Below are 27,349 nucleotides of genomic sequence, written 5' to 3'. Positions count from 1 at the left end.
CACAAATGGACTCATGGCATAACCATGTGCATCACACGCTCTGTACAATGTTCCTTGTTCTGCGGCTTTGATTCATACAAACAGACTCATGGCATAACCGTGTGCATCACAGTAGGACATATCTTGGTCAAAAGACACCTCTGCAGATGCTGACATATATTCTCTGCACAGATTTAATTAAGGTTTGTGGCTAGGTTACATTTGCTTGAGGCCTATAATGCGTCTCGAACAAGGTAAAGTTTTTCTTAGTGCTAAGATGAGTGTGCCATGGTTGGGCCCATCTCTGCAAGTCAGATTATGTTCCTTCTTTAAAAAGCACATGTCACCAAAAAAAAGAAAAAGAAGGCCTCCTATTTATTTGCGTTTTATAATTCTTTTCTCTCTTCTTGGCAGCTCGATGTCCTTTCAGACCGTTAGTATGCAGTTAATGGAAGATTACATGCTAACACTTGTGATTTTGTTTAGATAAGAATTGAGCGGAGCTTGCATTTTTCCTGTTTCTCACAGATCAAATTACAATTCATCTGATGGGGACAGTTTTGGTGGTTTACTAAGTCTTGCACATTCTTCCAGCCTGTTTCATTTTTAGAGCTCCAGTTTTGGTAATCCAATATTTTTCCCTTTTATATACGCAGGTTTTGATTGGAAAATTAAGTAATTGAAGTGTCTGACATCTGCACACAACGAGAACCAGAACTTATCGTTTATATACTGCAGTCACGTGTGCGAGGCGACTACCTGTGGCATGCAACGTTGCAGCACGTGAAATCACTCCAGACAGCAGCAGTCAGTGCTCGCTACACACGGTCTGTGCTTCAGAAATCTGCCTTTTGTTTTAACAGCCTTCCGTCTGGTTCTCACAAATGTCAGATGCGTTGTTATTATTATGGTCTTAACCACGTCTGACCTCCTCCATTCACGCGCCCGTAGAAAGACTGACTGACTCACGTCATGCGTGTGACGTTTGAACTCCACAGGGACTTCGCTGAGAGATGGAGGAGAGAAAAGGAGAAAAAAAGTGAAAATGCCAAAATAGTCGAGATCCATTTTTTAGGAAAATGTAGAAGCAGGAAGTAAGGAGGGGAAGCGAAGTAAAAGAGGATTGTATGTTGCCGCTGTTACAAGTTAAGCAGCTTATTTTTGTGTGGGGTCCTTCGCACTACGGTTACTGAGTGTGGTAAACGTTAACGTTAGTTCACTGTAACGGTGGCGGGAACGCGGAGGACTTTTTGTACTCTGGACCTTCGCCTCTTCTTTGGTGGAGGATTTTTCGTTTTATCCTGCTTCCCACAGACATTAGGGCTTACACAAAGCGTTGAGACTCCTCCTGCCACAAATAGGAAACAGTTTAAGTGGTGTTTTTCGGCAAGGGAATAGTCCTCGGCGTTACTTTTCCGCGACGAAGCTTTCACGTTAGCTCGTTAGCCGCTAGCCTAGCCGCTCTGCTGCAGACTGCAGACTTGACTCCCGTTAAAACATGGAGGCAGAGATGCGTGTGTTTATCGCCTCTGAGCTGTTATATAATCCCCAAACTCTACATTACCCGCTTGTGTCGCCGTCAGCCTTCAAGGGAACCCACTTTTGACATCCTTCCGTGTGCAGAAATGTGGACGTGATTTTAACTTTCAACAGTTACTCGTCTAAAAAAAAATAAAGAGCAGTTGAGGAGAGACATGGAGTCCAACCCTCTAATAAGTGGTGAGTTATGAATGTTTCCACGTTTCTTGGAAGACGTATTAGTGTGTTATTACTATTTCAGGTCTGAGGATTTCACGTTTTTAAATAACGTTAACAATTAAACTGTTTATGGCTAAACTAAAACGCTGTCTAGCTTTAATATTAGTTTACAACTTCCCACATTCGTCTGTCACAGCACTACTGGCGATTTTGGGCTAATTCAACGCTCTGAGTTATGACTATACTGTACAAACCTTTCGTTAGATGAATTCTGGGTGTATAGGGAAGGTGTACACTGTGTGAAAACGCATTTTTCTTGGCTGCTTTTCGTGCCCAGCTTGATTGCTAGAATCCCCCCCCTACCTGTTGGAAGCTTGACAACTAAACCTTAGCTGGTTTCCTTCCTCCAGCTCCTGTGTTCACACAGAAATTACCCAGCCTTTAGTGCATTTTTTTTTATATTTCAGCTTCTGAAAATGCTTTGGAAGGTACTGATGAGGTGAATCAGGTGTATGTTATAGCAGGTATTTCGCTATAAAATGTGGAGTACGTGAGCAAGGTGTGAAACACTGATCTAGATGTAGGTCTCTGTGTCTGAAACTGGAATGCCAACGTGTTTTGCAATCCAAATATTTCACACTGTTTCTATGCCATCCGGTGTCCTCTGAATTGGAGAAAGGTCTCTCTAGAAGCTTCTTGGATTAGAAGTTGTATTCTAATACACAGTTTCAGTCATTACTATTATTTTACTTCTTTTTATTTTTAATTTGCTTGAGCCAAGGCGCTTAGGTCAAGGACCTGCAATATTTTGTCGAACCTCATTTTCATCCCTTAACACAGGTTTGATTACATACAACACTACATATCTTTCATCACATCTAATGAATGTTCTAATGAATCTAATGGAGGTTTACTGTATATATATCAAGGCATGTGTCAAACTGGAATACCAACTTGTTGTGCAACCCAAATATTTCACACTGTTTCTTCTAGTGTCCCGAGAGAGTCTGAGACAGGTTGCTCCAGATGCTTCTGAGATAAACAAATGTATAAATCCACCCCTTTTCAGCTGTTATCATTATTTTGCTGCTTATTTCCATTTACAGGAAGAGAGGCATTTAGCTGAGAGACCTATACCTGCTCCTTGGGAAAGGGGTGGGGATAAAAATTCTTAGATTCATTGAGATTCCCTCTCAAAAGATTCTTCAAGTCATTATTAGACTTTAATGTTGCGTTCTTCCTGCATTTATACCAGACATTAACGTTAACAATAAATGCTGCATGATTTGAATAAAGATCTGTGTGTGGAGCTACCAGCATGTTTTGCATTTCATATGGTTCCACGTCTCATCACAGACACGTATTCTAGATGCTTTGAGCTCCAAAAGTGCACTATACGGTCAAATGTTTGTAGGCACCTTCTCAGCCAGCACTTCTGCAATTGAGGATGATTAATAGGTAATTTATTCCCTTCTGTTGCAGTTACAGTTTCACCTTTCATGTTTTACTTTTCTTGGAAAGCTTTGCATAAAAAGTAACAGGACATTGTTGGAGGCCACGTGACTCTGTTCTGACGCATAAGAGGAGACTATACAGTCTCTGTGTGCACATCTAAGCATCTGTATATTCAGTGTGTACTTAAAGCAGCTGAATTTGCTGATCTCAATGGATGCCTACAAATGTTTGAACATGACGTGTTTGCACAGCAAATTCACCAGTGTTAAATCAACACTTTTAGTGTTAAATTAACACTGTTGGCGTAATAATACAACACTCTCGGTGTTAACATTAATAGTGTTGATTTAACACTGGAGAATTTGATGTGTGTAGAATCTCTTACTATGGTTTTATTGAAATACAATTTCAATTAAGTTTATATCTAATCACAAAATTATTTATGTGGTGGTGTGGGCTTTATTCAGCGAAACACAGACAAAGTTAAGATACCCATCTGATGACCCCGGAGAAGAACTTGCTATGTTGTGGTTGCTGGAAGAAAGAGAGTGTGTTGAACCCTGTGTGAAGCCTCATCGACTGGGATTGGAAATTATACGTCTTGTCCTGTTTATGATTACAGTTATACCAGTGATACTCAATGTGACTTTAGTTCAGGTCAGAACCTATGTGTAGTTTAAAATGGTATAATTACAATTATACCAGTGATACTCAAAGTGTAGTTTAAAATGAAACAACAACAATACATCAGAAAGAAGAACTCCCCTCACAGTCTTTTAAAAATTTGCATAGTCTCCTCCTGTTTATTTTCTGTCCAATCATGTGATTGTGAAGTAGTACCCATGGCAACAATATCTTGTGTTTTTCGAAAGCTGCTTCTCAGATCGATAAAGGAAGGCTAACATAATGTCCAATAACTAAAGTGGCACATTAACAATAAAAAATTGACACTGAAAAACAGCACTCATTCAAGGATGAATGGGGTGATATATATGCATTCATTTGGCTTATTATGTTGAACTCTCTTGACTTTCAGCTGTGTGGACGGTGGGAAAATTGGACCTGTGAAATTTATATTTGAGTAACACTGCTACATTCAGCATGCCTATATCTGGATTCAGTTCTTTTTTCAGAGCTTTAAAAATAAACAGTGCCTGAAAATCTGCTTTTTAATAACGTTTGCATCTTCAGTTTATTAAGTTACCAGTGTTAAAGAATAGTATTTGATAATACATTAAGTAGAGATTTATATTTAACCCTACAGCACACTATGTCCCACAGATGTTCACCCCTGTTTCTCCTCATAACAATATCAGAGTGAAATTACCCATAGCGTTTGATAAAGAGTAGACTGCAATGCTTTTAAACCCATACTACAATTAACACCATTTCAAATATGAGCAAACTGCAGCACTGCAGTATCAAGTGGTCAATAAAAGTGCATGTAACTCTTCGCTAAAGCTGTAGAAGACAGGAATACCAAGATGCACAGCGCTGACAGTGGCTGTCCAGTCTTAGTATATGGTCCAATTTACCAGCAGCTTGTAGAATCTCACTTCAGACTAACAGCCTATTCTGCCTGCCACTAATACTGCAGTGCTCTATTATGTCTGTGTCAGCGTTTAAAGCATTCCTGATGCTCTCTCGATCTCTCACTCTCACTCCCTCTGTGTATAATAAACCAGTGTCACTTGAAGTATTACCTTAATGAAATGGCATCTAATTCAAAGAGACACAGAAGTGTTGGTGGTATGTTGTTGTTAATTATTTTGAACATTTTTCAGGAACTTTGTTTAGCTTGACTTACACTGCTTATTTTTTTGGAGTAGTTTTGGGTTTATTGTACCATATTTAAACATGATATTAACAAGCAATAAGTCAGTTTTCTTTTTGTTTGCTGAGAGAGTAGGTGATGCAGAGCAAAGTGAGGAAATCACACAAGTGTGTGTAAATTATTAGTGCAAGATGTGATGCTCAGAGATGGCTTTCCAGAGTTGCAATGCTGGAGAGGTTTCGAACAACTGTTCCTTTAAAGCATCTACAAGAAAATGCCACAACTGGTAGCACCTCAGCAGGAGAGGCTTTCAAACAGTTACCAACACTACATGACTGAAACTCTGAAATATATGACATGTCGTTACACTGCTGTTGCTGTTCTCTCTGTTAGTAAACTCAGAGCTTGTTCAGAGGCGGCTGTGACGCTGCTTCTGCAGTTGTTGATTTTATGATAAAAATTAATTCTGTGTGTGTCAAGCCTCTGTTCAGCTCCCTCCCTCCCTCTTCTCACTCTAGTACGCAGTGAAAGGCAAGGTGTTCAGGTGTTATAAATCATATTGGGCCTTGCAGCCCAAGGCCTGAAGATAATTGGCTATTAAAGATCACAGTCCACTCTGTCCTCTGTCCTCCTGAGACAATCGGGCCTGACAAGTGAAAACAGATTTATATTGGCCCTTTCTCAGCCAGACTTCGCTCTGTCCAGCCTTTTATTTATCTCCCTTCTTCACATGATGCAATATACCTACACATTGATGAGCCTAACGATGTGTGTCCGTTCCTAGTCATTAGTCAGTAATAGTGTAGAAAGCCTCCTCCTTCAGAATACAAATCTAAGAAAATTGCTGGTTCTGATCATGCTCCTGAATTCATGCTTTTTAACTGAAGATATGCAACATGGAGAACTCGCTTATTAGTCACCTTTGTAAGTTGTAGGTTTTTGCAATTGTAGTATAGAGTAATAGAGATATTTTCAGTTAGTGATAAGTGATACATTGTTCATAGCATTATACCAGCTTAGTTGTTACAAAACAATCTGCTTTCAACAGTCACACATTGGATCTGTGACAAGCATTGACAAGCCAATTAAAAGGATCTTGCCTGTTTCCATGGGTGGCCTCTAATTATTAATTTGTTGTTATCCTTTTTGTAACTTTTGTAATAAAATAATTTTAATCCAGTTGTACACGATTGGGGCGGCACGGTGGCGCAGCAGGTAGGTGTCGCAGTCACACAGCTCCAGGGGCCTGGAGGTTGTGGGTTCGATTCCCGCTCTGGGTGACTGTCTGTGAGGAGTGTGGTGTGTTCTCCCTGTGTCTGCGTGGGTTTCCTCTGGGTGACTCTCTGTGAGGAGTGTGGTGTGTTCTCCCTGTGTCCACGTGGGTTTCCTCTGGGTGCTCCAGTTTCCTCCCACAGTCCAGAAACATACGTTGGTAGGTGGATTGGCGACTCAAAAGTGTCCGTAGGTGTGAGTGTGTGAGTAAATGTGTGAGTGTGTTGCCCTGTGAAGGACTGGCGCCCCCTCCAGGGTGTATTCCTGCCTTGCGCTCAATGATTCCAGGTAGGCTCTGGACCCACCGTGACCCTGACCTGGATAAGCACTTACAGAAAATGAATGAATGAATGTACACGACTGGTTCCATCCTACACATATTAAACATAGGCTAATACTACTGCACTACAACTACTAAAGGTTATGAAGTCAACTGGCATAAAGCTGAGTTGAATTGGCAGTAGGTCTGAATTTCCACATATTCCAACTGACTGTTCTCCATTGCCTTCTAGGAGTCTTGTATGTCATGTAGGCCCATGTATATTTGTCTAAAATATAAATTGTAATGAATACAGTATTGTTTAGCTAATTAATGGCTACAGTTACGTTTGCATAGTTGTATTAAGTTATTCATCATTTTTGCCTGTAGACAGGTACAGATTATTACAGTGTACTGCTCTTTTAAATATACATTCTGAAACATTAGTGGAACTGCCATTTAATTAGTCTGTCCATGTATATTATGGTCTAAGACAGATGAAAAATATTTGAGATGTTTTTACTCACCTCAAAAACACTCAGTTCATTTTAGTTCAGTTTATTTTATTGAGTCTTAAGGATCTGTGTGCAGTGCTGAAATTGCAGCAATTCCCCTAATTGTGTTGTCGGCCAAGCGTTCAACTGCTATCGACGCTGTTCAGTGGATTTAAGAGGGGACCGAACACAATCTCCCTCCATTCCCTAGTAACTGTTGCCTAAATGCTTTTACCATGGTGATAGTTTCTAAGGTGTTTGATATGAGTTACGTAATTGGATGGGGGGAAATGGTAATAAGGTTAATTTGCATTCTCAACATGTTCTTCCTTAACTTGTGAAATGCGTCCTCTGCACTCAGGCTCCTACTGTGTTTTTTCTGCCCTGTTTCCTTTTCCCTGATGACACTCAGTATAAAGCCCAAGTTGAATATAATAGCTACTCTATGAACAGCACCATAGACTCTATTCAGCATGACCCAGAGTCAGACGTAGCATACATAGATACATCTAATTAGCCGATTGATTAGTCCTATCTTGCCCAGCTTATGGTGGACGATACATTCAAGTGGAATTTTTAAAACTGAATAAGATGCGAGTCCATGTTGACAAGAGGGAAAAAAATCAGTATTTGAGATTGGTGCTTGACAATAATTATTATTATTTTCATTATTATTAGCAACAATTTATTTGTACTGCTGTTCATCTGCCTTTAAAGGGAAGCGTCTGATTTTTTTACGTGATACTTTACATTCTTGTTATCTGGTTCCAACTCTTAGTTTTTGGCACATTAAATAAATATCTGTACATTTTCAGCTTTATATTTGTTAAATCATGTTAGTGATTGACATCACTGAAAAATCTGACTAAAAGAGAAGAATCTATTAAAACAGAAATAACTTGGATTTTTGCCTTAGCATTAAAGTGTTAATAAGACTAAGAAGAAGCTGATGATGCTTAGCTGCATACTAATCATATATTAAAGCTCCTCTGAGAAATAAATGCAAATTTTATGTGTGATGACCGGGGATTGAAACTGATTCCCTCACCTCACCAGTAAACACACTACCACTGAATAGTGCGCTTTAGATTTTCACCTCTGTTTCTAAAACCTATCTGTGCTGGCCTTTCACTTGGCCTTTCTCTTCCTGTTAAAATTGATTTGAGTTTCCTGCCTTGTTTATCATCATTTATAAAGCAGATATGCATTAATAGTCTTATTTATACTCCAGAATTCACTGTTAAATGCTGCTTGTAATTTTATATTAATAATAGTGGATAAAAATATATTCACTGTTGGAGCTTAAATATATATTTATTTTTTTATATTTTTTTAAAGTAGAAACAAGACACATCAATGTCTTTCAAGATCCAAAATCCCTCAATCTCCTCCTCCCCCCTTACCTGGTGTGGATTACACAATCAAATAAGTAAATAAATGAAAATAAGTAAAATACTTTAATTAAAATAAACAGAGACGTTGTGCTCCAGACATTCAAAAGACATATGTTTGTTTTATAATTATTAGTTTTGATGCTGAAACCTAAATCTAAAAATGTCTAAACAGAATATAATCAAATTGGAACAGGTGGGGCGGCACGGTGGCGCAGCAGGTAGTGTCGCAGTCACACAGCTCCAGGGGCCTGGAGGTTGTGGGTTTGATTCCAGCTCCGGGTGACTGTCTGTGAGGAGTTGGTGTGTTCTCCCCGTGTCCGTGTGGGTTTCCTCCGGGTGCTCCGGTTTCCTCCCACAGTCCAAAAACACACGTTGCAGGTGGATTGGCGACTCGAAAGTGTCCGTAGGTGTGAGTGTGTGAGTGAATGTGTGTGTGTCTGTGTTGCCCTGTGAAGGACTGGCGTCCCCTCCAGGGTGTATTCCCGCCTTGCGCCCGATGATTCCAGGTAGGCTCCGGACCCCCCGCGACCCTAAATTGGATAAGCGGTTACAGATAATGGATGGATGGTTGGAACAGGTGGTCCTCGACTTACGACGTTGATCCGTTCCTACGTCGCGTCGTAAACCGATTTTCGGTGTAAGTCGGAACATACGTACATACTGTACGTAAATAACATACTGTAAGCACTTATCCTATCCTCACACCCATCCTCCTCGGTCCCAAGCCGCGTAACCGTGTATTCCTCCGCCGCGCCACGCACACCAAACACGAAGTTCACGTTATGACGCTTACGACGCAAAACCACTTAAGTCGAAACAAGGCTTTATACAGGAAATGGGAGATGTGTCGTAACCACGAAACATCGTAACTTGGGATTGACGTAACCCGAGGACCTCCTGTACTTCTTTATTTGATGTGTTCATGATTAAATTATTGCAGAATGGCCATTAAGTAATTATGCTGCCTAAATTAATAGAGAAACCATATAAACGTCCTGAGATTTAAAAGCATGTAAGTTTCTCCTGCACTCCTTCTGATTGCACAGTGAAGCTTTAAATATTCAATTCTGCATAAAAACACCCTTATCTCTGTCTTGGCCTTGCACTGCTGCACTTTGACGTTTTGGAGCGAAGAGCAGGTCACATGATTATATGTAACACACCGGTATATGTAAAGGAATTTCTAATAATATGTTTCCATATGAGGACTGAATGGGATGTGGTGGTAATTTTAACTGTATTCACAATATAAATCAACCTGTTTGAATAAAACAAAAAAAAAATGAGGAACGCTTTTTATTTCTAATTCTATAAACCTTTTAGTGAAATTTTTACCTTGGTCAAAAACAAGTACTCTATTTTTTTAAATAGAGTACTATTTTTCTATTTTTCTTTTGTGCTGATGTTTCTTCATGTTTTTGCCGTATCCAAAATCTGTTTGAATGAATGCTCTTGTCATTTGTTTTCACATGCTTTTCTTGGCCAGAGTATAATTGTTTTGATTGTAACAAGCCCAATCATAATTCAGTAGAGGGTATCTGGTACAAGGGCAGATTAGGAATGTGTTTTGATGCTTTGTGACAATATTATCAGTCATACCAAATTGATGCTATTTTTTTATGCTAGTTTTCTGTCCAGTTGAACAGGGTCCAGTTTAACCTGGTAATTAGGTTTCTATCTATTACATGATAATACCAAACTGGGAGATCTAGCACATGCTCCCTCTGAGTTATATAAATCAACCACTGCATCTTTTTTTTAATGCTTTCACAACACTATTGGGCAGCTCAACACATGTAGTGAGAAGTCTATGAGTTACATCAGCTAACAGAATCCTGTATGCAATACAGTGCAGAGAGATAGAGGACAGAAATCCTGTTTTTCATTCATTCATTCATTCATTCATTCATTCATTCATTCATTCATTCATTCATTCGTTTTATTTTGCAGCCATGGACCCGTCCATCACTCTGTGGCAGTTCCTGCTGCATCTGCTAGATGACCAGAACCAACGGCACCTGATCTCTTGGACGTCTGGTGATGGTGAGTTTAAGCTGCTGGATGCTGAGGAGGTGGCACGGCTCTGGGGTCTTCGCAAGAACAAAACTAACATGAACTATGACAAGCTGAGCCGGGCCCTGCGCTACTACTACGATAAGGTGAGCACAAGTGGATGTGGACAGAAAGGACGTGTGTGAATTTTGCAAATATACACATGGGATATTTTAATGTTTTTCTGTGTTGGAAAATCTTTTTACCCTAAGACTAGTGTAGGATTGATGTGCTTGTGTGTATAAGAGAGGGAGGGAGAAAAAAAGTAGAAAGGCCTGAAAATGAGTCATTGCCCTTAGAGGACCTTTACTATAATAATATAGCCTTAACTCACTCTGTGCCTAGGAAACTAACGTTTAGAGCGTAAGGTGGTCATATAAATCATCACATAAAACATTTTAAGAAATTCTCTGAGATGCACCAGCAGGTTCAGATGGATATATTGTCCCAGTAGTTTCATTAGTGGCAAGTAACAGAACACTTTTTTAAATGTGTTTTTCCCCCCAAACAGAACATAATAAAGAAGGTGAGTGGTCAGAAGTTTGTCTACAAGTTTGTGACCTTTCCTGACCCTAATTCTGCTGATGGGCTCCGAGGGCCCGAGGATAGCCAGAGGGTCAGCGGAGGGGATAAGGTGGAGGTGTCTATGCAGCCCAAATCAGCAGGGGGTGCTGGTGCCACCATGGGCTGCCTGTCCAAGAACTTACAGACCCAGCGTTCTTCCCCCAGCACAGTCCAGCGCAGCTCGCGCAATGACTACATGAAGTCTGGCCTCTATTCCACCTTCACCATCCAATCTCTGCAGGCACCATGCAAGAGCTCCCCCAAATCCATTAAAACAGAGCTCCCCATGGACAACACGCCCAAACCGGCCAGTGTGGAACGGCCAGTGCACGAGGTGAGCCCAACAGGGCGAGAAACACTTCTGAAATTACAGTGTTAATGTGACAGTGCAGTCAAAATCATGTTTACTCAAAATCCTCAAAACCCAAATGTTTTGCATTTTTAGTTTTGCAGTTGAATTACAAGACTAATGTAGCTAAAGTGATGGAAATGAAGGTTCTAGTTTTGGTTTTGTTTATGTTCATGCATGTGTCTTTGAATGTTATTTTTTCAGGTACGAGTTTGTCAGAGTGAAGGTCAGCCGACTGCAGTGCAGAATCAACCTACAGTGGATAGCAGCAGCCTGCAAGTAATAGTGACCCAACCCTCGCCGTGTGCCACCCCTGCCCTTAGTCCTCAAACGCCCTCCAGTTCTACTGCTGCCTCCACAGCGAGTGTATGACCATGATTCTTTCTTTGTTCTCATTTTCTTGCCTTTTTTCTTTTTAAGATTTGCATACTAATAGCAATTGTTTTACTATAGTTAGACAAGATTTTAGGGCTATAACTACATTTCTTTCAGGAATGTGAATATTTGGATTATTTCAATCAATCAATCAAATTTTATTTATATAAAACTTTTCACAACAGACAGTTGTCACAAAGCAGCTTTAAAGAGATACGGGTCCAAGCCTCCTATGAGCAAGCCAGGGTCAACAGTGGCAAGTAAAAACTCCCTCAGCACACGAGAAAGAAACCTTGGAAGGAACCAAGACTCATACGGGAAACGCATCCTCCTCGGGTCGACACCTGAGATCACGACAGAACAGAGTAAAAGTGAACTGATGACAGATGAAGGGGTTATAGTAATGTGATGTAGAATATTACTGATATATGAGTCTGAGGAAGGAGGAGGTGATCAGTGATTCTGTGTGAGTTAAAAGTAGGTGCAGAGTTAATTTGAGATAAAACAGCATGTCCAAGCATGCTTTCAGTTCTTTTTAACCACACAGCACCTTCACTGCACCACTATCATTTAAAGGTATTTCTGTAGAAGACGTTCTGTGCTTTTCTAGCCTTTTTTTGCCTGATCAGTGCAGTTCTGAATCAGTTAAATATCTTAACATTTGGCTGGGACTGAGCTCTGATTATTTCCCTCTATTAAAATCTGTCCTGGTTACAGTGTTTTCCAGCACAGTGCCTCGCTGAGCCCTATTTGTGCCAAGTCTGGCAGGGGGCATGCAGCCTCCACAGTGTGACTATAAAATTATTTTTGCACTGTGAAAAAACTGCATTGTAATACCAAATATCAGACTTATTAGACTTTGTTTACTTTTGTTGTGATTCACTCTCACACAAATAAATAAAACATGTTTATTTTAACTGTTGTTGTCTCAGCAGCTTATTTGGCAGCTAAGGCACAGTGTTGTATCAGCCAGTGAATTTTGTCAAATCCATGTCATCGTCATGCTGTGTTGGCCCAGGACCTGTTGTGTCTCAGTAGGCCCTGGTGTGGAAGGTCTGTTGTGAGTGTAGCAGAAGCCCATATTTATACAACCTCTGCGATCAAGAAAGCTGATCTGGGATCTGCTGTTCCTTTTAAAATCCTAAAGGAAATAAGTACTTGGACAGACTTGACTTGAACCTGAATCATTTTTTCTCACCGCGAGTCCTTTAATAAATATGGGTTTGTGTTTTATATGCGCCCTTTTGTTTCTGCAGAATGTACAAACACAGAAGAGCCAAGGATTAGGGGATCCACCACAGATCTATTTGACCAGCATGTCTGACCCCAGCTCGCTGACCCCTCTGATCCCTCTGACAACTGGGGACTGTGTGGTCAATCCTCCACAAGGCCATCCTGTGTTTGTGGTAATAAAACCCCCACCTGTAGGAGGAGGAAAAGAGACCACCCTCTCACCTGGAGAAGACCTGCTGGGTATTGTGGATCTGGATGTCAAACCTGAAGCTGAGGTGAGGGCTGAGCAGAGGCTGAAGATGGAGTTGTGCTTTATTCACGTCAGGCAGTTCACGGAGTCTCTGCTAACATATGATAAATCTTGGTTGCACACGTTAAATCAGTTTATATATCAGAGTAATATTATAGTCATTAGAATATAACTTCTGCCTCATTTTTGTAAACCTGATTATTTACATTTCTCTTAAGTTCTATTTATAAAAATGTTTGAAATTTTGTAATATAGAGAAACCCCAATGCATTCATACAGTCATTATCTGTAAGTGCTTATCCAGTTCAGGGTCACGGTGGGTCCAGAGCCTACCTGGAATTATTGGGCGCAAGGCGGGAATACACCCTGGAGGGGGCGCCAGTCCTTCACAGGGCAACTTACACATTCACTCACACCTACGGACACTTTTGAGTTGCCAATCCACCTACCAACGTGTGTTTTTGGACTGTGGGAGGAAACCGGAGCACCCGGAGTAAACCCACGCAGACACAGGGAGAACACACCACACTCCTCACAGACAGTCACCCGGAGGAAACCCACGCAGACACAGGGAGAACACACCACACTCCTCACAGACAGTCACCCGGAGGAAACCCACGCAGACACAGGGAGAACACACCACACTCCTCACAGACAGTCACCCGGAGGAAACCCACGCAGACACAGGGAGAACACATCACACTCCTCAAAGACAGTCACCCGGAGGAAACCCACACGGACACGGGGAGAACAACCCCAATGCATGTTTATTTAAAATATGACATACCTTTCTACATAACATTCTGGGCTCTGTTAACCGGACTCGAAACACCTATCACCAGCATCCATTCTTTTTGTCAGTTTGTTGTTCACTTTTATTTCTTTCATTTCTCTTCAGTTTCTAAGCAGAAATTTGTTTTTCTCTTTATTTAAATAGCTTTTCACATTATTTACTATGATGATTCCAGACAAACTGTTCTGCCATTATGTTGACGCACATTTACTTGGACAACAGTCACAACAATGGAGCTCTGATTGGTCAGCCTTATTTTTAACGCATTCATGTACTGTAGCAAACAGAGGTGGCTCTGATTAAAAATTTATGTAGTATTGCAATCCATCAGTTTCAGAATCATTGTGGTAGGTGGTGTTAAAATGAGTGTGTGTGTTTTTATTCTTAGTGTGTCTCTTTTTTTTATTTTATTTTATTTTATTTTTTTTTTTGAAAAGTCTGTCTAGACCCTAAAACTTTACCATCAGTTGCTGTTACCATATATCTACAGTCAAATGTAAATAGACTATATTTATGAATACTCGTTAAAATGTAGGTGTAGAAGTGGCAGCGTTACACTGGACAGTGTATATACTGAATAAATACATCACAGTAAGTGGCTGTGTTACCATTTGTTTTACTGTCATTTTAAACTCAATAATTCACAATGGACATTTTCTGATTTTTTTAATAATCTTGTAACATTTTGTGAAATAAGCCCCATTGTTTAACCTGTATAAAAAGTGATTCATCAACAGTGCTCTATTGTTTTATTTCTATTGTCATGATGTGTTGCTGTTCTTTTCTAGACCTTACCTACATCTGCCCCAGTGGTCACAGAGGCTCCAGTCCAAGTGGACGCCCCTCCACCCTGCCTAGAGCCAATAACGCAGCCAGTAATAGAGGGAGAGCTAGAAGACGAGGCAGAAATACCTGGTATATCTTAGTCTAAATGTTTCATCTTTAACAAGCTAGCCACCTGTGCAATTGAATAATTATAACTGATTCGGGATGCAATTTCACAAAAGCACTGCAGTGTAAAAGGTATAGTTTCAAACTCTTTAAAATGTTTTAATTGGTCTATCATTTGCCTGCACAGAAAGTAGTCTTTCTCCTTTTTTATGCAAATGGAAATTCATATCTAATCTCCTCAAAAACTATTATGTCTTAAAATATAATTACAAAAGTTTAATAATGCTTCTTTGTGGTTCATCGTTTTGATATAGGGGTTATGAGCTGTAGGTATTACAGTCTTATTTGTGCTACAATGCCTTTGGAAAATTGCACCCCAGAGCAGTTAATAATATTTAATAAAGAATAAAACCTCTCCATTCTTATTGTTGTTACCCAGCGGAAAACAGCAACACCCCTCCGGCAGCCCAGCCGGTATCCACACAGGAAGTCCAGCCTCCAAAATCAAAAAAGCCTCGTGTGCTGGAGCTTCCTTCTTCTCCGTCACAACTGGGCCCTGGCGTTTCGCTGGATAAGGTCAATGCTGCAGTCAATAACCTTCTGGCCCCAGGGAACTCCACTAACACCCTCACACCCACTGTTATCACCTCACACGCCCTGGTGAGTGACCTGCACTGGCCCCTGAAAAGCCTGAAGTGTAAAACAGTTAAATATTTTAAATTAAAAATGTAATTGCTTGAAATAGACACATTTTCATTAGCAGGATGTGATGACATAAAAATTTGAAAGACTAGATATTTTCTAAAAAAGACCTCTTAAATATTTCAGTTATAGATCAAGGTATTATACAGGTGTAACCTTATTCTTTCATGAGTTATTTACAAATTTCTGACCACTTATAAAATGTGTTCAAAGTGCTGCCCATTGTGTTGGATTGTCAATGCAACCCTCTTCTCCCACTCTTCACACACTGATAGCAACAACGCAGGAGAAATGCTAGCACGGGCTTCCAGTATCCGTAGTTTCAGGTGCTGCACATCTTGATGGTATGGTGTGGTATATGGGGTACAAAGATAGTGGGGCCATTCTTCATCAATGGAAACCTCAAGGCCACTGGATGTGCAAAATTGCTACATGATGATGTGTTTTCCTCCTTATGCACTGAAGCTTGCACATTCCCAGAGTTTTTCCAGCAAGATGGTGCACCACCACATTATGGGTGTCAGGTCCGAGCATTCCTAGATGAACAATTTCCTGGGAAGTGGATTGGTCGTCGTGGGCCAGTTGAATGGCCCCCAAGTTCTCCCGATCTGACCCCCTTAGACTTTTATCTTTGGGGTCATCTGAAGGCAATTGTCTATGCTGTGAAGATACGAGATGTGCAGCACCTGGAACTACGGCTACTGGAAGCATGTGCTAGCATTTCCCCTGCGGTGTTGCTATCAGTGTGTGAAGAGTGGGAGAAGAGGGTTACATTCACAATCCAACACAATGGGCAGCACTTTGAACACATTTTGTAAGTGGTTAGAAACTTGTAAATAACTCATGAAAGAATAAAGTTATGTTAAAACCAAGCACACCATTGTTTTTCTTGTGAAATTCCCAATCAGTTTGATGTGTCACATGACCCTCTTCCCATTGAAAAAACATAAGTTGGATCCAAAATGTCCGACTTCAAAATGGCCACCATGGTCACCACCCATCTTGAAAAATTCCCCCCCCTCCCATATACTAATGTGCCACAAACAGGAAGTTAATATCACCAACCGTTCCCATTTTATTAAGGTGTATGCACCCTGTAGATTATAGTATTATGGATGAATTATTTATTGGTTCGTATATTTATAATGGCACCCAATAACATGCTACTAGGGATGGGCCGTATCCACATTTTTCATACTCTCATAGCCTCTCAAAATATGAACACAGTGTATGGTATTACTGTGGGGTGGGGGTGGGGAGAGCACTATTGGGCTGCGTGAGCCTCATATCTGTGAGTGTGGGTTGAGTGAAGGATTTTCTGCACTATGCAATTCAGCTCAGCACAGCCGGACTGTACACACCGACATGTGTTGACGATAATAATAATAATATAATAAAAAGCTGGAAAAAAAGGAGCGAAAAGTCAGGCTGTACATTGTTCAGAAGCACAACTGGCCAGCTAAAAGGAACTTGTGATTTAGCACACCACAGCAGATGATTTTCCAGGCAACTGAGGCTCAAAACACACATTTAAAGGATAAAGCCTTATATAAAATAAAATAACTGTGAACATACAGTAAATTGAATTCTCTTATGAATATTTTGTCAACTTTGTGTGAATGCTTTCAGCTTCCATCCCCAGCCCGGTAAACTTTCTTCACTGTGCCTCAGTGTTCCCAACATACCTCGCACTTCATTACCCTACTTCTCTTTAAATGGATGTGAAATATCAGATAACAGGTTTGCTTAATAAAATGTACCACTAGGCTTCAGTAGAATGCATGCATGTTGGATACCTCTCAAGAATCTCTTCTGAGGGGCCTCCTATAACCACCCTGTTATGAACTGTGCTATTTCTGGTCGGACATAAAAGTGTTTTTCTGGCTTAACATTAAAGGATAGGTCAGGGATTTTTGAGCCAGATCAATTTTGATGGCAATGCCTCTGGCCATTTTTTGAGGCACTTTACAGCTGTATATTAGTAATCTAGTATTTTTATATTTATCTGTTATCAGGGTTTTAGCTAAGAATTCAAGCGTAAAACCCATGTACATAGAAAGTTAAAACAGTCAGTGATCGTTTCCCTTCAAACAGTATATTGCATTACCATAAGTTGACGTCCTATTCTTCTTCATGTATTTATGAATATTTTTATGTTGATCATAATGAATAATAGTTGATTAAACATTTCTAAATCTTTGCCGTCTTGCACTGCTGTTTTTTGAGCAGGCATCCACCATTCTGGGTTTCTGAGTATTTTCAGCAGCAGATTTGTTTGTGAACGTCTGCAGTGAGGTCTTTTCTTGTTCTGTGACATATGAATTCACAGTCACAGTAGCCACCCACAAGGCAGACCCAGGGAAAGAACACCGGGGGTGCTGACGCGACACGCGATTATTCATTAAGAAAATGCAGTTCCATTTTTGTTTATGAGGAGATTTCTTAATTGGCCGGTGAAAAGGACACATACAAATTGCCTGAGTAGGCTTTCAATTAGGTGAATAAAAATGCTGTTTTCCTGACTCAGATTAAGCCATCAGTGGAATGTCTCCATGACAATGAATGTTTAGTCTAGCACCAGGTTTTTCTTTGTCTCAAAATCTCATTCCAACAAGGTCATAAAAGAAAGATCTTCTCACACTGTTCCCTGCTGGTCACAGACCAGTGTTTGTGAAATTTGATGACTGCATTTCGTGCCACATTTCAGTTACTTTTTAAATATATATATATATATATATATATATATAGTGGCTATAATTGTCTGCACCAAAACAGACATTAGATCTTTTTGTTTTATCACTTCACAAAGACGTGAAAGACGAAAACCTTGTTTAAAAGGCTTGCCCTCATTTTCTCAGGTCTTACTTCATCTTTCACTTTGTTACCTACATACTTCCTTTCAGTCTTTTCTCTCTTATGCACTTTCATTATTTGTTTTCTTATGCTATTGTCTTTCTCTATTATATCTCTCTCAAGTTTCCTTTTAGTTTTGTCCTCTTCCCAAAATTTCTTTCTCAAATGTCTTCTTTCTCCAAAATTTCCTCTCACTCTTCTCTTTTTTCATCTCAAATTTCCCTTTGTTCTCTCTACAACTTCCTTTCACTCTTCTCTTTCATACATGCATTCATCCTTAATTCCATACAATGTTCTCAGTTGCTATTGTCATTTTTTTGTAATGCCTCTTCATCTTTCTCTCATTCAATTTTAACAATTCCTTTCATTCTCTTCACTCTCTTCAAAATTTTCTTTGTGCTCTACTCTCATCTTTAAATTTCTTTTGTTTTCTTCTTTCTTTGCTGTCATGATTCATTCTTTATTATAATATCTCTCCCCCTCTCTCTCTCTCTGTCTCTCACACACACAGACGCCTGTTCTGTTGACGCCGAGTCCCCTCCCGTCCACTATACACTTCTGGAGCACTCTGAGCCCCATCGCCCCTCGCAGCCCAGCCAAGCTCTCCTTCCAGGTGAGATTTCCTTCCTGTTTCAGCTGCACAGCACGACCATGTCCAGCCATCTGCTGCTTCTCAGAACCACTTCATTACTGAAGACAGGACACGCACTGTTGTTACCCAGTCACCAGCACAATGCTGCCAGTAAAACCCCTGTTGGTACTTGTATTTTCTGTATCAGACCACTGAGTATTGCACAAGGACAGACTATGTTTTCATTAAGTTTGTGTGTAATCTGGGGGATCATACAATTCTTCTTTCATGGATCTGTTGGCTGATGGTGTTTAGATATGGGCTCAATTTAGTTCTTTTAAAAAGGTTATTGCCCCCTCTTCTGGATGAGAACAGCATTGCATTGTGGTTCACTTGCTGTTCTCTACACAGTGACTTTTTTTGCTTTAATGTGTCACAGATCAGATTTTTTCCCCGGAGATGATTGAACACACATTTCTGAATACTTTTAAACCAGATCATGTGATCTTAGATTGAGTTTATACAGGGGTTGGACAATGAAACTGAAACACTTGGTTTTAGACCACAATAATTTATTAGTAAGGTGTAGGGCCTCCTTTTGCGGCCAATACAGCGTCAATTTCTCTTGGGAACGACATACACAAGTCCTGCACAGTGGTCAGAGGGATTTGAAGCCATTCTTCTTGCAGGATAGTGGCCAGGTCTCTACGTGATGCTGGTGGAGGAAAACGTTTCCTGACTCGCTCCTCCAAAACACCCCAACGTGGCTCAATAATATTTAGATCTGGTGACTGTGCAGGCCATGGGAGATGTTCAACTTCACTTTCATGTTCATCAAACCACTCTTTCACCAGTCTTGCTGTGTGTATTGGTGCGTTGTCGTCCTGATACACGGCACCGCCTTCAGGACACAATGTTTGAATCATTGGATGCACATGGTCTTACTGGTGCAATGTGCAGTTAATGAAGATTGGCCACCAGTCTGCTCCAATTTAGCCATGACACCTCCCACACTACAATGACAGGGGTTTCAGTTTCATTGTCTAACCCCTGTATGTGATTCATGTGGCTGTAATGGTAACTGTAAGATTGGAATATATATGTATATGTTAAATCAATATTTATTTGAGGGCACTATGTTTAAAAAACAAAGTGATCCATTAATTGTGTTTCTCAGTAGCTCAAGAAATTTAAATTGCATTGAGCCCTTAAAATGATTAATTAAACACTAATTTTGTGTGCTTCTCTTATTCCGATAACAGTTTCCCACAAATGGAAGCAATCAGATCCACATCCCAGCCTTGAGTGTGGATGGCCTGTCCACTCCTGTTGTACTGTCCCCAGGGCCACAGAAACCATAGCCTGTGATTGGACTCTTACTTTGTCTACGTGGTGGTTGACTTCCAGTCCAGTCAATTAGAAGCTGAAGACAGGTAATAAACAGACAGCACACTCCATGACAGGCTCTGATTGGTGTTCAGAAGATCTTCCAGTCCAGCGACGGTCGAGCAGGAGGAGTGCTCTCTCAGCCTGGCCACAGCAGCCCCTGCTTCAGGACATAAAGGTGGCATTTTATAGACTCAAACTTTTTTTTTTTGGATACTTTCTTTAAATTCATCTGCGTTATTTATTTTTGTTGTCTCAACAGAGTAGATTTTTTGGTGCATCTCTCTTTCCCTTTTTAAGGAGTACTCTTAAATTTCGGGTTTTGAACATGAACTTTATTCTTTCTTCACATTCTAACAGACGGCAGTGTTTATCGCCATTGTGAAGCAGACATCGCTTTGGACGTCGTTTCTTCATTTTATTTGAGACATAAAGATGAAATGCCACAAAAGACAGGTAGAGGGCAGTGAAAACTCACATATGTTTGGCACTTATGAACTTACAAAGCAGCAATGAGCATGGATCTTTTACATTTTTTTTTTTAAGAAAATTTGCAATGGAACATATATTTTAAAAAAATCTGGAATTTGTCCAGGGAAAACTACATGGAATCTATTTTGCTAAAGAGACTTTTATTAACAGTGGAATGACAAGGCCATCCATTGGAATTTAGAAGAGGGACAAAGAAGCATGATCTTCAACGGTCAATGCATTGTCAAGACGCAGAATGTATTGATATTCACTTTTTTGGCTTTGATATCATTCCTTTATCTCAGAACTTTCTCCTTGTACAGATAATTATGCTCCCATTCCAATTTTGTCCTTTTATTGTCTGCTGTTTGATGGACACCTCCTGAAAGGAAAGAAACCTCATCAGCACCATGAGGAAACTTTTTTTTATAGTTTTATTTTCTGTAAATTTTCTGTTGTTTGCTTCTTCTTTCAAGAAAAGCCAGAGGAGACCAAAGACCAGTGATTTGTTTAGAACCCAGCTGAGTATCTTTGTGTGTGCTACAGCACTTCTCTCTTACGCTCATTGTTCTTCAACTCCAGCTCTTTGTTTCTCTCTCTCTCTCTCTCTCTCTCTGTGACTGTCTTTTTCTGTCTTATAAAAGGGCTACAGAACTCATCAAACTTACAAAACCTTAACTCTCAAAGTTCATCAGCTACAAATCCACAGTGAATGTAAAAAAGAAAAACAATTAAGTATTTTTGAGTATTATTGTGTATTTGGCAACATTTGGAGCAGAATAGTCCAGGACAAAACTGTTAATGCTCTTTACACAGTAAATTATATGAACTGATTGTGTCACAGCCACTACACTCCTCCTAATGAAATTTACTTTGAAGATGGGTATTTTTAGAAATAAGCTTGATTCTCAATTCAAAGCTGTGAACTGTTTTTATTATTTTTTTGTGTGTGAAATTGCAGAGAGAAAGCAAACATGCCTCATTTTTTCCAGTGATAAACAAGACTAATAACGCCATGAAATTCCAAAGGCCATCTTTGTAATGCGGCTGCATAGCTGCCTCTGGGCTCACTAGTTCAGGCTGGGTTGGAAGAACTACATTTCTTAAAGCTTGTTTACTGATCTGCTGAGTTTATCGCAGTCCTTTAATCTCTTTTCATATTTTTGAACAGATTACATTTTGGTAGGGGGTTGCCCACCCTAGTCAGCTGCTGTGGGTTATTAGCATGGTTCTGTGTTAAATATGTTAAATGTTTTTACTCCTGCAGCCTGCTGTGATTTTTTATTTTTTTTTCCAGCAGCCTGCCCTGCAGCCTTTGCCAATTACAGAAACACAGGGCATACGGCAAATGTACAGATTACAACATGTTCTGTTGAAGCAGTTAGTATTTAGGATGGGAAATCCGCAGTTCACCTGTGCCATCTACACTGTAGTCCAAAAGCAATTCCATGTTAAACTTTTCCACCTTATTTCACTTATTTCCTGTGCTAATCATGTTTGTTGCTTTTCAAACCGTTCTTAGGAGAAATGGACATTTGTGGACTCTCCTGCTCGACCTATCGGTGTAATTGTAATTTAATTGTACAGTGCACTCACTGCTGTTGATTTTGACCTCCTCTGGGGCCTTTTTTCCTTTTATATGTTTTGTGCTCCTGGAGAAGGATTGTGATTTTTAGAACACAGCACAATTCACTGGTCGATCTGTACCGAAGTCATCCCTTTGATGCATGCTGACTGTACAGTGGTTGCGGATCTAGACTGCCTCGGTTTTTGCATAAATCTCCAGCAGTCTGCCTATTAGACCCACAGATTGCAGGACTATAATTACTTCTCAGTGGTCGGAGTTACACATGATGTCCTGCAAGCCCTCGAGGCAGACGCCGAATGTTCTTTAGACGCTCATAGACTCAGTCTTACTGCACCAGTAAGTAGAAAATGTCTGTAAATAATTCACTTTTACTTGAATTGCTGGTGTAGATTTCAGAGTGGTTGATCTCAGTGGTGGTCTCTCAGAACATTTTGAAAGCGGATTGGGAGTACTCGTTTTATCCCAAAGAACATGGCCTGAAAAATGTGTTCACAACGCAGTGTGTGAGCTTATTCTCTTTATTTGTCCTGTTCGCGTTGGAATTTTTTCTACCAAAGGCTATACCTAACTGAGGTTTTAAGACATGCTTAAAAATAAAGCGTTCTTTGGGAGGATGCCACTGAAGAAAGAACCTTTATGGTTCTCTAAGCATCCATTTTTGTAAACGAGTCTGAAGAGTTTTAAAGGGCCTCTATATAATGTAAAAAGATGTATAACAGTTTCATAGATCTATATGTCAACGCCAAGAACCAGTTTGGAAACCTTCAATTTTAAGCGTGTAGTGATAGAAGGAAAAGAAATCATTTCACATAGCTTAGGTTGAGGCCTTTCATTCTCATTTGTGCAGAGTAGGTTATTCAGGCTACTAATAACAAGGCCCGCAATATTTGATTCTCCACTGTGATCGTTGCTTATTTTCCATGTTTGATATTATGTTTAACACGCTGTAATTTACGACAAGAAGGCAGAACGTTCAGTCGGAGAGTGTAAGGCACGACCTGATACATTCTACTTACAGCAAGATCATTTAAAAATCTTTCTAGCAAGAGATACAATACTTTAATGTGTATCTCTGCTACAAACAAAATGGCTGCCTTTGAGCACCTGCTGTTTGTGAACATTTCGTGTGAATGCAGCAGGAGTTCAAAAGGTACAACTTAGTAACTGAGCTAGATTTGGCACTAAACGTCTGGTTAAATGTTGCTAAATTAATTCAGTACCTTTCTGAGTTGCTTAAACCAGATGACTCCAGCATAAATACATTAAAATAAATGTATTTAGTAGAATGTGGCAAACAACTACATAAATTAGGAGTACAAATATGTTTTAAAGAATTTTGTGCAACATATGATTGTAATTATTACTACACAACGATTACCATAAAATGGCAAATGAGCAAAAGAAAGGTTTAAATTTTTAAAGGTTATAAATATCATTTTAGTAAAACAAAAAGTATACCTTAAAATGAAGTATTAATACGGTATGTTCATAATCGCTAACAAGGAAATCTCCATATTTAAATAATCTAAACAAAAACATACTTTTGGATGCAGTATTATCCCCAAAAACAGAGCAAATCAGTGCTCAAGCTCTTGCAGTGCCATTTCTATGATGGTACTCTTAACGAATACAGTGACCAATGGATGTTTCTCACTTGCCCATTTTAATTCCAACTGTACGCTACACAGAGAAATGCTTTAAAACTTATTAGTACACGTAATATATCCTACATTAGGTTGTGCTCTTCGTCTCCTGTCTTATTTAAAGCAACACTGTCCTTGCTGTTCCAGTTAGGCTTTGTGTAATTACACCGTGGTTGTGCTTCAGAAAAGCCTGACTGTAGTCTGCTTCTGCGCTTTAACACTGAAATGTACTACATTGGTTTTTGAATTGCTTTCACTCTTTACGCTTGACTGCTGTTCCTGCAGTTGTGACGACACCCTTCTCATCATTGGACACGAACCCCATCAGCACAAATCAATACCCTGACATCATTCTGCACAATCAGCTGCTCGAGATTAGCAAGATTCCCCTTTTAAAAACATTACTTCAATCAGAACTCAAAAGAGGAATGAAAGCTAGAAAGAAAGCCATACCTTTTTACTATACTAATCATGATTGTATTTCTGTGTCTAGGTCACTATTGTTGATATTTATGCTATGTTTGAAATACGAAAGAAGGGTAGTCTGTATGCAGAATCGCATAAGTAAATTGTTTCTATATTTGTAAGACTGTATAACAATGGATATCTATCGTTCGGCAGATACTGGAATGTTCTTATGCATGTTTTTTGCTTCTGATGGCAAACTTGTTTATTGCAGTCGTGCCAATAAGGAAAATAGGAAAAAGAAGAAACGAGTGTTGCTGCTGTTCCATGAAAACTTCGTATTTGCAAAAAAAGCACTTTCTGCTCTTTTTTGGCCTAATTATGATGAAACTTCAAGGTGTTCGGAGTTGATTTTGTACTCCTGTTTCACATAGCCTAGAGGCTATGAAGGTCGAAAAGCTGCCAGAAAGATGAGTGACGTTTTCTTGTTACAGCAGCACTAATTTGACTGAGCTGTTCACAATTGTAAATCCAACTATAGCATTTTCTGTGATGCTAACAAAAGCGTGCTGCTCCCTCTGAACACGCTGTCTCCATAACTGTTGATGGAGAGCTTGCCCTTTTGCGGAGTTCTCCTCCAGCCCTGATCTAATGGTAAACGTTTATTCTACAGCCCCCTGAAGCAAGTTTGAAACGGGGCTGAAAGATTAATAGTTTCCATATTGGTGTCAATAGTGTCATTTTTAAATTGCAAGAACTACAATTAAATGATAGATTCAACTTTATTGCCGTTTCTTGTGGCAGTTTTTGGTGGCAACCATGGCACACAAACTTTAAAGAAAGAAATATACTGGGTACACACCAAAACAATGCTAGATATCACCTGGTTACAGGAGATGAATGAAGAGATCACTTGAACTGAATGATAGAACTTGTTCCACGTGTGAATGGTCAGGTGTTAATATGGGGCTGGAGCAAAACTCTCCCAAAATGGGTTTCTACGAGCGCAGTTAGAAATACTGAAGCCAAACAAACCTAATCAATGCTGTACCTCTTTAATCTACGAAGACTGTTAAGGTACGCATTGCTGTACTTTGATTACCACCTTAAAATGGAGTAGGCCTTAATGTTCAATGTTGAAAAATTGGCAAGGTTTTTACCAGTTGACACGATAAACCCATCGTTTGAATCTGCACTTTAGATTGATAAATTATTTCCAATTTATGTGATTTAATCAATGATTTTTGTTCATCTTCAGATTTTGTTCCCTAGTTCTAAATTAGAGTCCAGTGTTCAAAATAATGTTTGAAGATTCTGTTTTTTTTATCTATTATTTTATTTCTTTCCCCTCCCTGTCCTAATTCCTCAGAACCAAAAGTTAGCAAAAATTGTATTTGTGCAAGTTTTAATTGTGCGTAGAAAACGAAATTGTATGCTTTTACCGACATGTGCTTAATGTTACAGTTATTTTAACCTTTATGCAACTGGGAGCATGTGTTACATAAACACATACACATAGTTAAAAAAAGCCATTTTGAAATAATTGATAAAAACATGGAGTGAGAAACAGGCAGTTCAGCTGGTTTGGGAGTATCTTCTGGGTTGTGTGGCCTGTTTCTACTTTAAATACCAGCAAAGATCCACGTCACCAATTCTTGCCATTCGCTGTGAGAATGCTACTGCTACTGGCGATGGGTTATATTTTATTTTTATTTTATTTTTTTTAATATTTGCTCAGAGGGCTGAGGAAAGATCTGGTTTAGGTTTGCGGATCGCTCACAGACTTTTAAAATCCAAAATGGATAACTGAACCCGAGGTTGCCGATTGAACGTGCAGGTGGCTCAAAACTGTTAAAGACGATTCTTTTGCCTCGTTTTATTGTGTCTTTTAAAAGTTACTGAAAAATCCTGTAATCTCTGCTGTCATCAGGTGTCCTTTCACTTGATTTTCCTCTATGAAATGTCATGTGGGAACTACTATTGTACGGTTCGGTATTCAGTAATGTGTTGGGACGTCTTGCGCTACACGTATATTTGTGTAAACAAACAAACAAACAAAAAAAAACAAGCAGTGTCTGAAATGACTGTAGTACTAGTCCTGACTGAATATAGGACTTGGATTGCAGATTTGTAGCCTGGCCTCCCTTTCCCAGACGAGGGCCATTTCTCTCTGGGAGTTTATTTACAAAAAGGGACCGATGGGCTTTTATTTTTCTGAACTGTCCAAATATTATATTTACTGGAAAGAGAGACAATTATTTTTAATCTGCACATTCTACTATGTTTGTGTGTATGTTATAGATATTAATCTTGTTTTCTAAAGAAATATGGAACTAATATAAAAAGTGAATAAAAATGCTATTTTGTTCTTTTTTTTTATTGTTGTCTTTCATCTTTAATAAATAAGAAATGATATGGTTCAGTTGTAATTAGGGAAAACACTGAATTGGTCAGTGATATCAGCAGATAATGAGGTCCTGGAATGACAACAAATTACTTGTGCAGCTAGTTTGAAATATTGGTGGAGACCACTTTATTTTGTAGTTTTAAGGAATTTAATTTGAGAACTGACTTATTTATATATACACACACACAGACACAGGCTCGAGGTCACTACCTGTTGCACCACCGTGCTGCCCCTAGACCAAGAATTACAGGTAGAAATGAAAGCCTAAGGCTTCTGTGACTCAACCTTGTCAGTGGCAGATTACTGAATCCTCCTCGCTGTTGCAGAACGAGTCCTTTATACGTTATCATTTCCCCACCGTCTAAATTTCTGCTCCAAATTCAGCTGAAGTTTCATGAATAAACCATATGTATGCTAATGTAGCTAATAATGATTGAACGTCAGTTAGCATTCTCATATTAACCAATCCACCATAACTGGCACTCATTGTT

General features: G+C 39.6%; 2 protein-coding genes across 2 annotated transcripts in view; one reads left to right on the top strand and one right to left on the bottom strand.

Annotated features, from left to right (window-relative positions):
- The window catches only part of plxna3 (plexin A3), a 587,367-nt gene that overhangs the window by 97,773 nt on the left and 462,245 nt on the right, over nucleotides 1–27,349 (bottom strand). The window lies entirely within an intron of this gene.
- Nucleotides 713–26,802, top strand: elk1 (ETS transcription factor ELK1). The gene is made up of 9 exons (XM_066643441.1): nucleotides 713–1,698; nucleotides 10,276–10,484; nucleotides 10,889–11,275; nucleotides 11,495–11,656; nucleotides 12,922–13,173; nucleotides 14,730–14,856; nucleotides 15,272–15,492; nucleotides 18,899–19,000; nucleotides 20,221–26,802. Exons 1-9 carry the CDS (start codon nucleotides 1,674–1,676, stop codon nucleotides 20,317–20,319), a joined length of 1,584 nt encoding a protein of 527 aa, XP_066499538.1. The 5' UTR covers nucleotides 713–1,673; the 3' UTR covers nucleotides 20,320–26,802.

Source organism: Hoplias malabaricus, chromosome 14 (assembly GCF_029633855.1).
Source record: "Hoplias malabaricus isolate fHopMal1 chromosome 14, fHopMal1.hap1, whole genome shotgun sequence".
In the NCBI taxonomy this organism is placed as follows: domain Eukaryota; kingdom Metazoa; phylum Chordata; class Actinopteri; order Characiformes; family Erythrinidae; genus Hoplias; species Hoplias malabaricus.
Note: the sequence above shows the minus strand (reverse complement) of the source record. Positions and strands in the feature narration are given on the sequence as shown.

What these genes read in the sequence shown, in the direction of transcription:
- elk1 (XM_066643441.1), top strand. Translation starts at nt 1,674, where the DNA reads ATGGAGTCCAACCCTCTAATAAGTG. An exon ending in ATGTCAAACCTGAAGCTGAG is followed by an intron (nt 13,174 to 14,729) that starts GTGAGGGCTGAG and finishes GTTCTTTTCTAG; the next exon opens with ACCTTACCTACATCTGCCCC. An exon ending in AGACGAGGCAGAAATACCTG is followed by an intron (nt 14,857 to 15,271) that starts GTATATCTTAGT and finishes GTTGTTACCCAG; the next exon opens with CGGAAAACAGCAACACCCCT.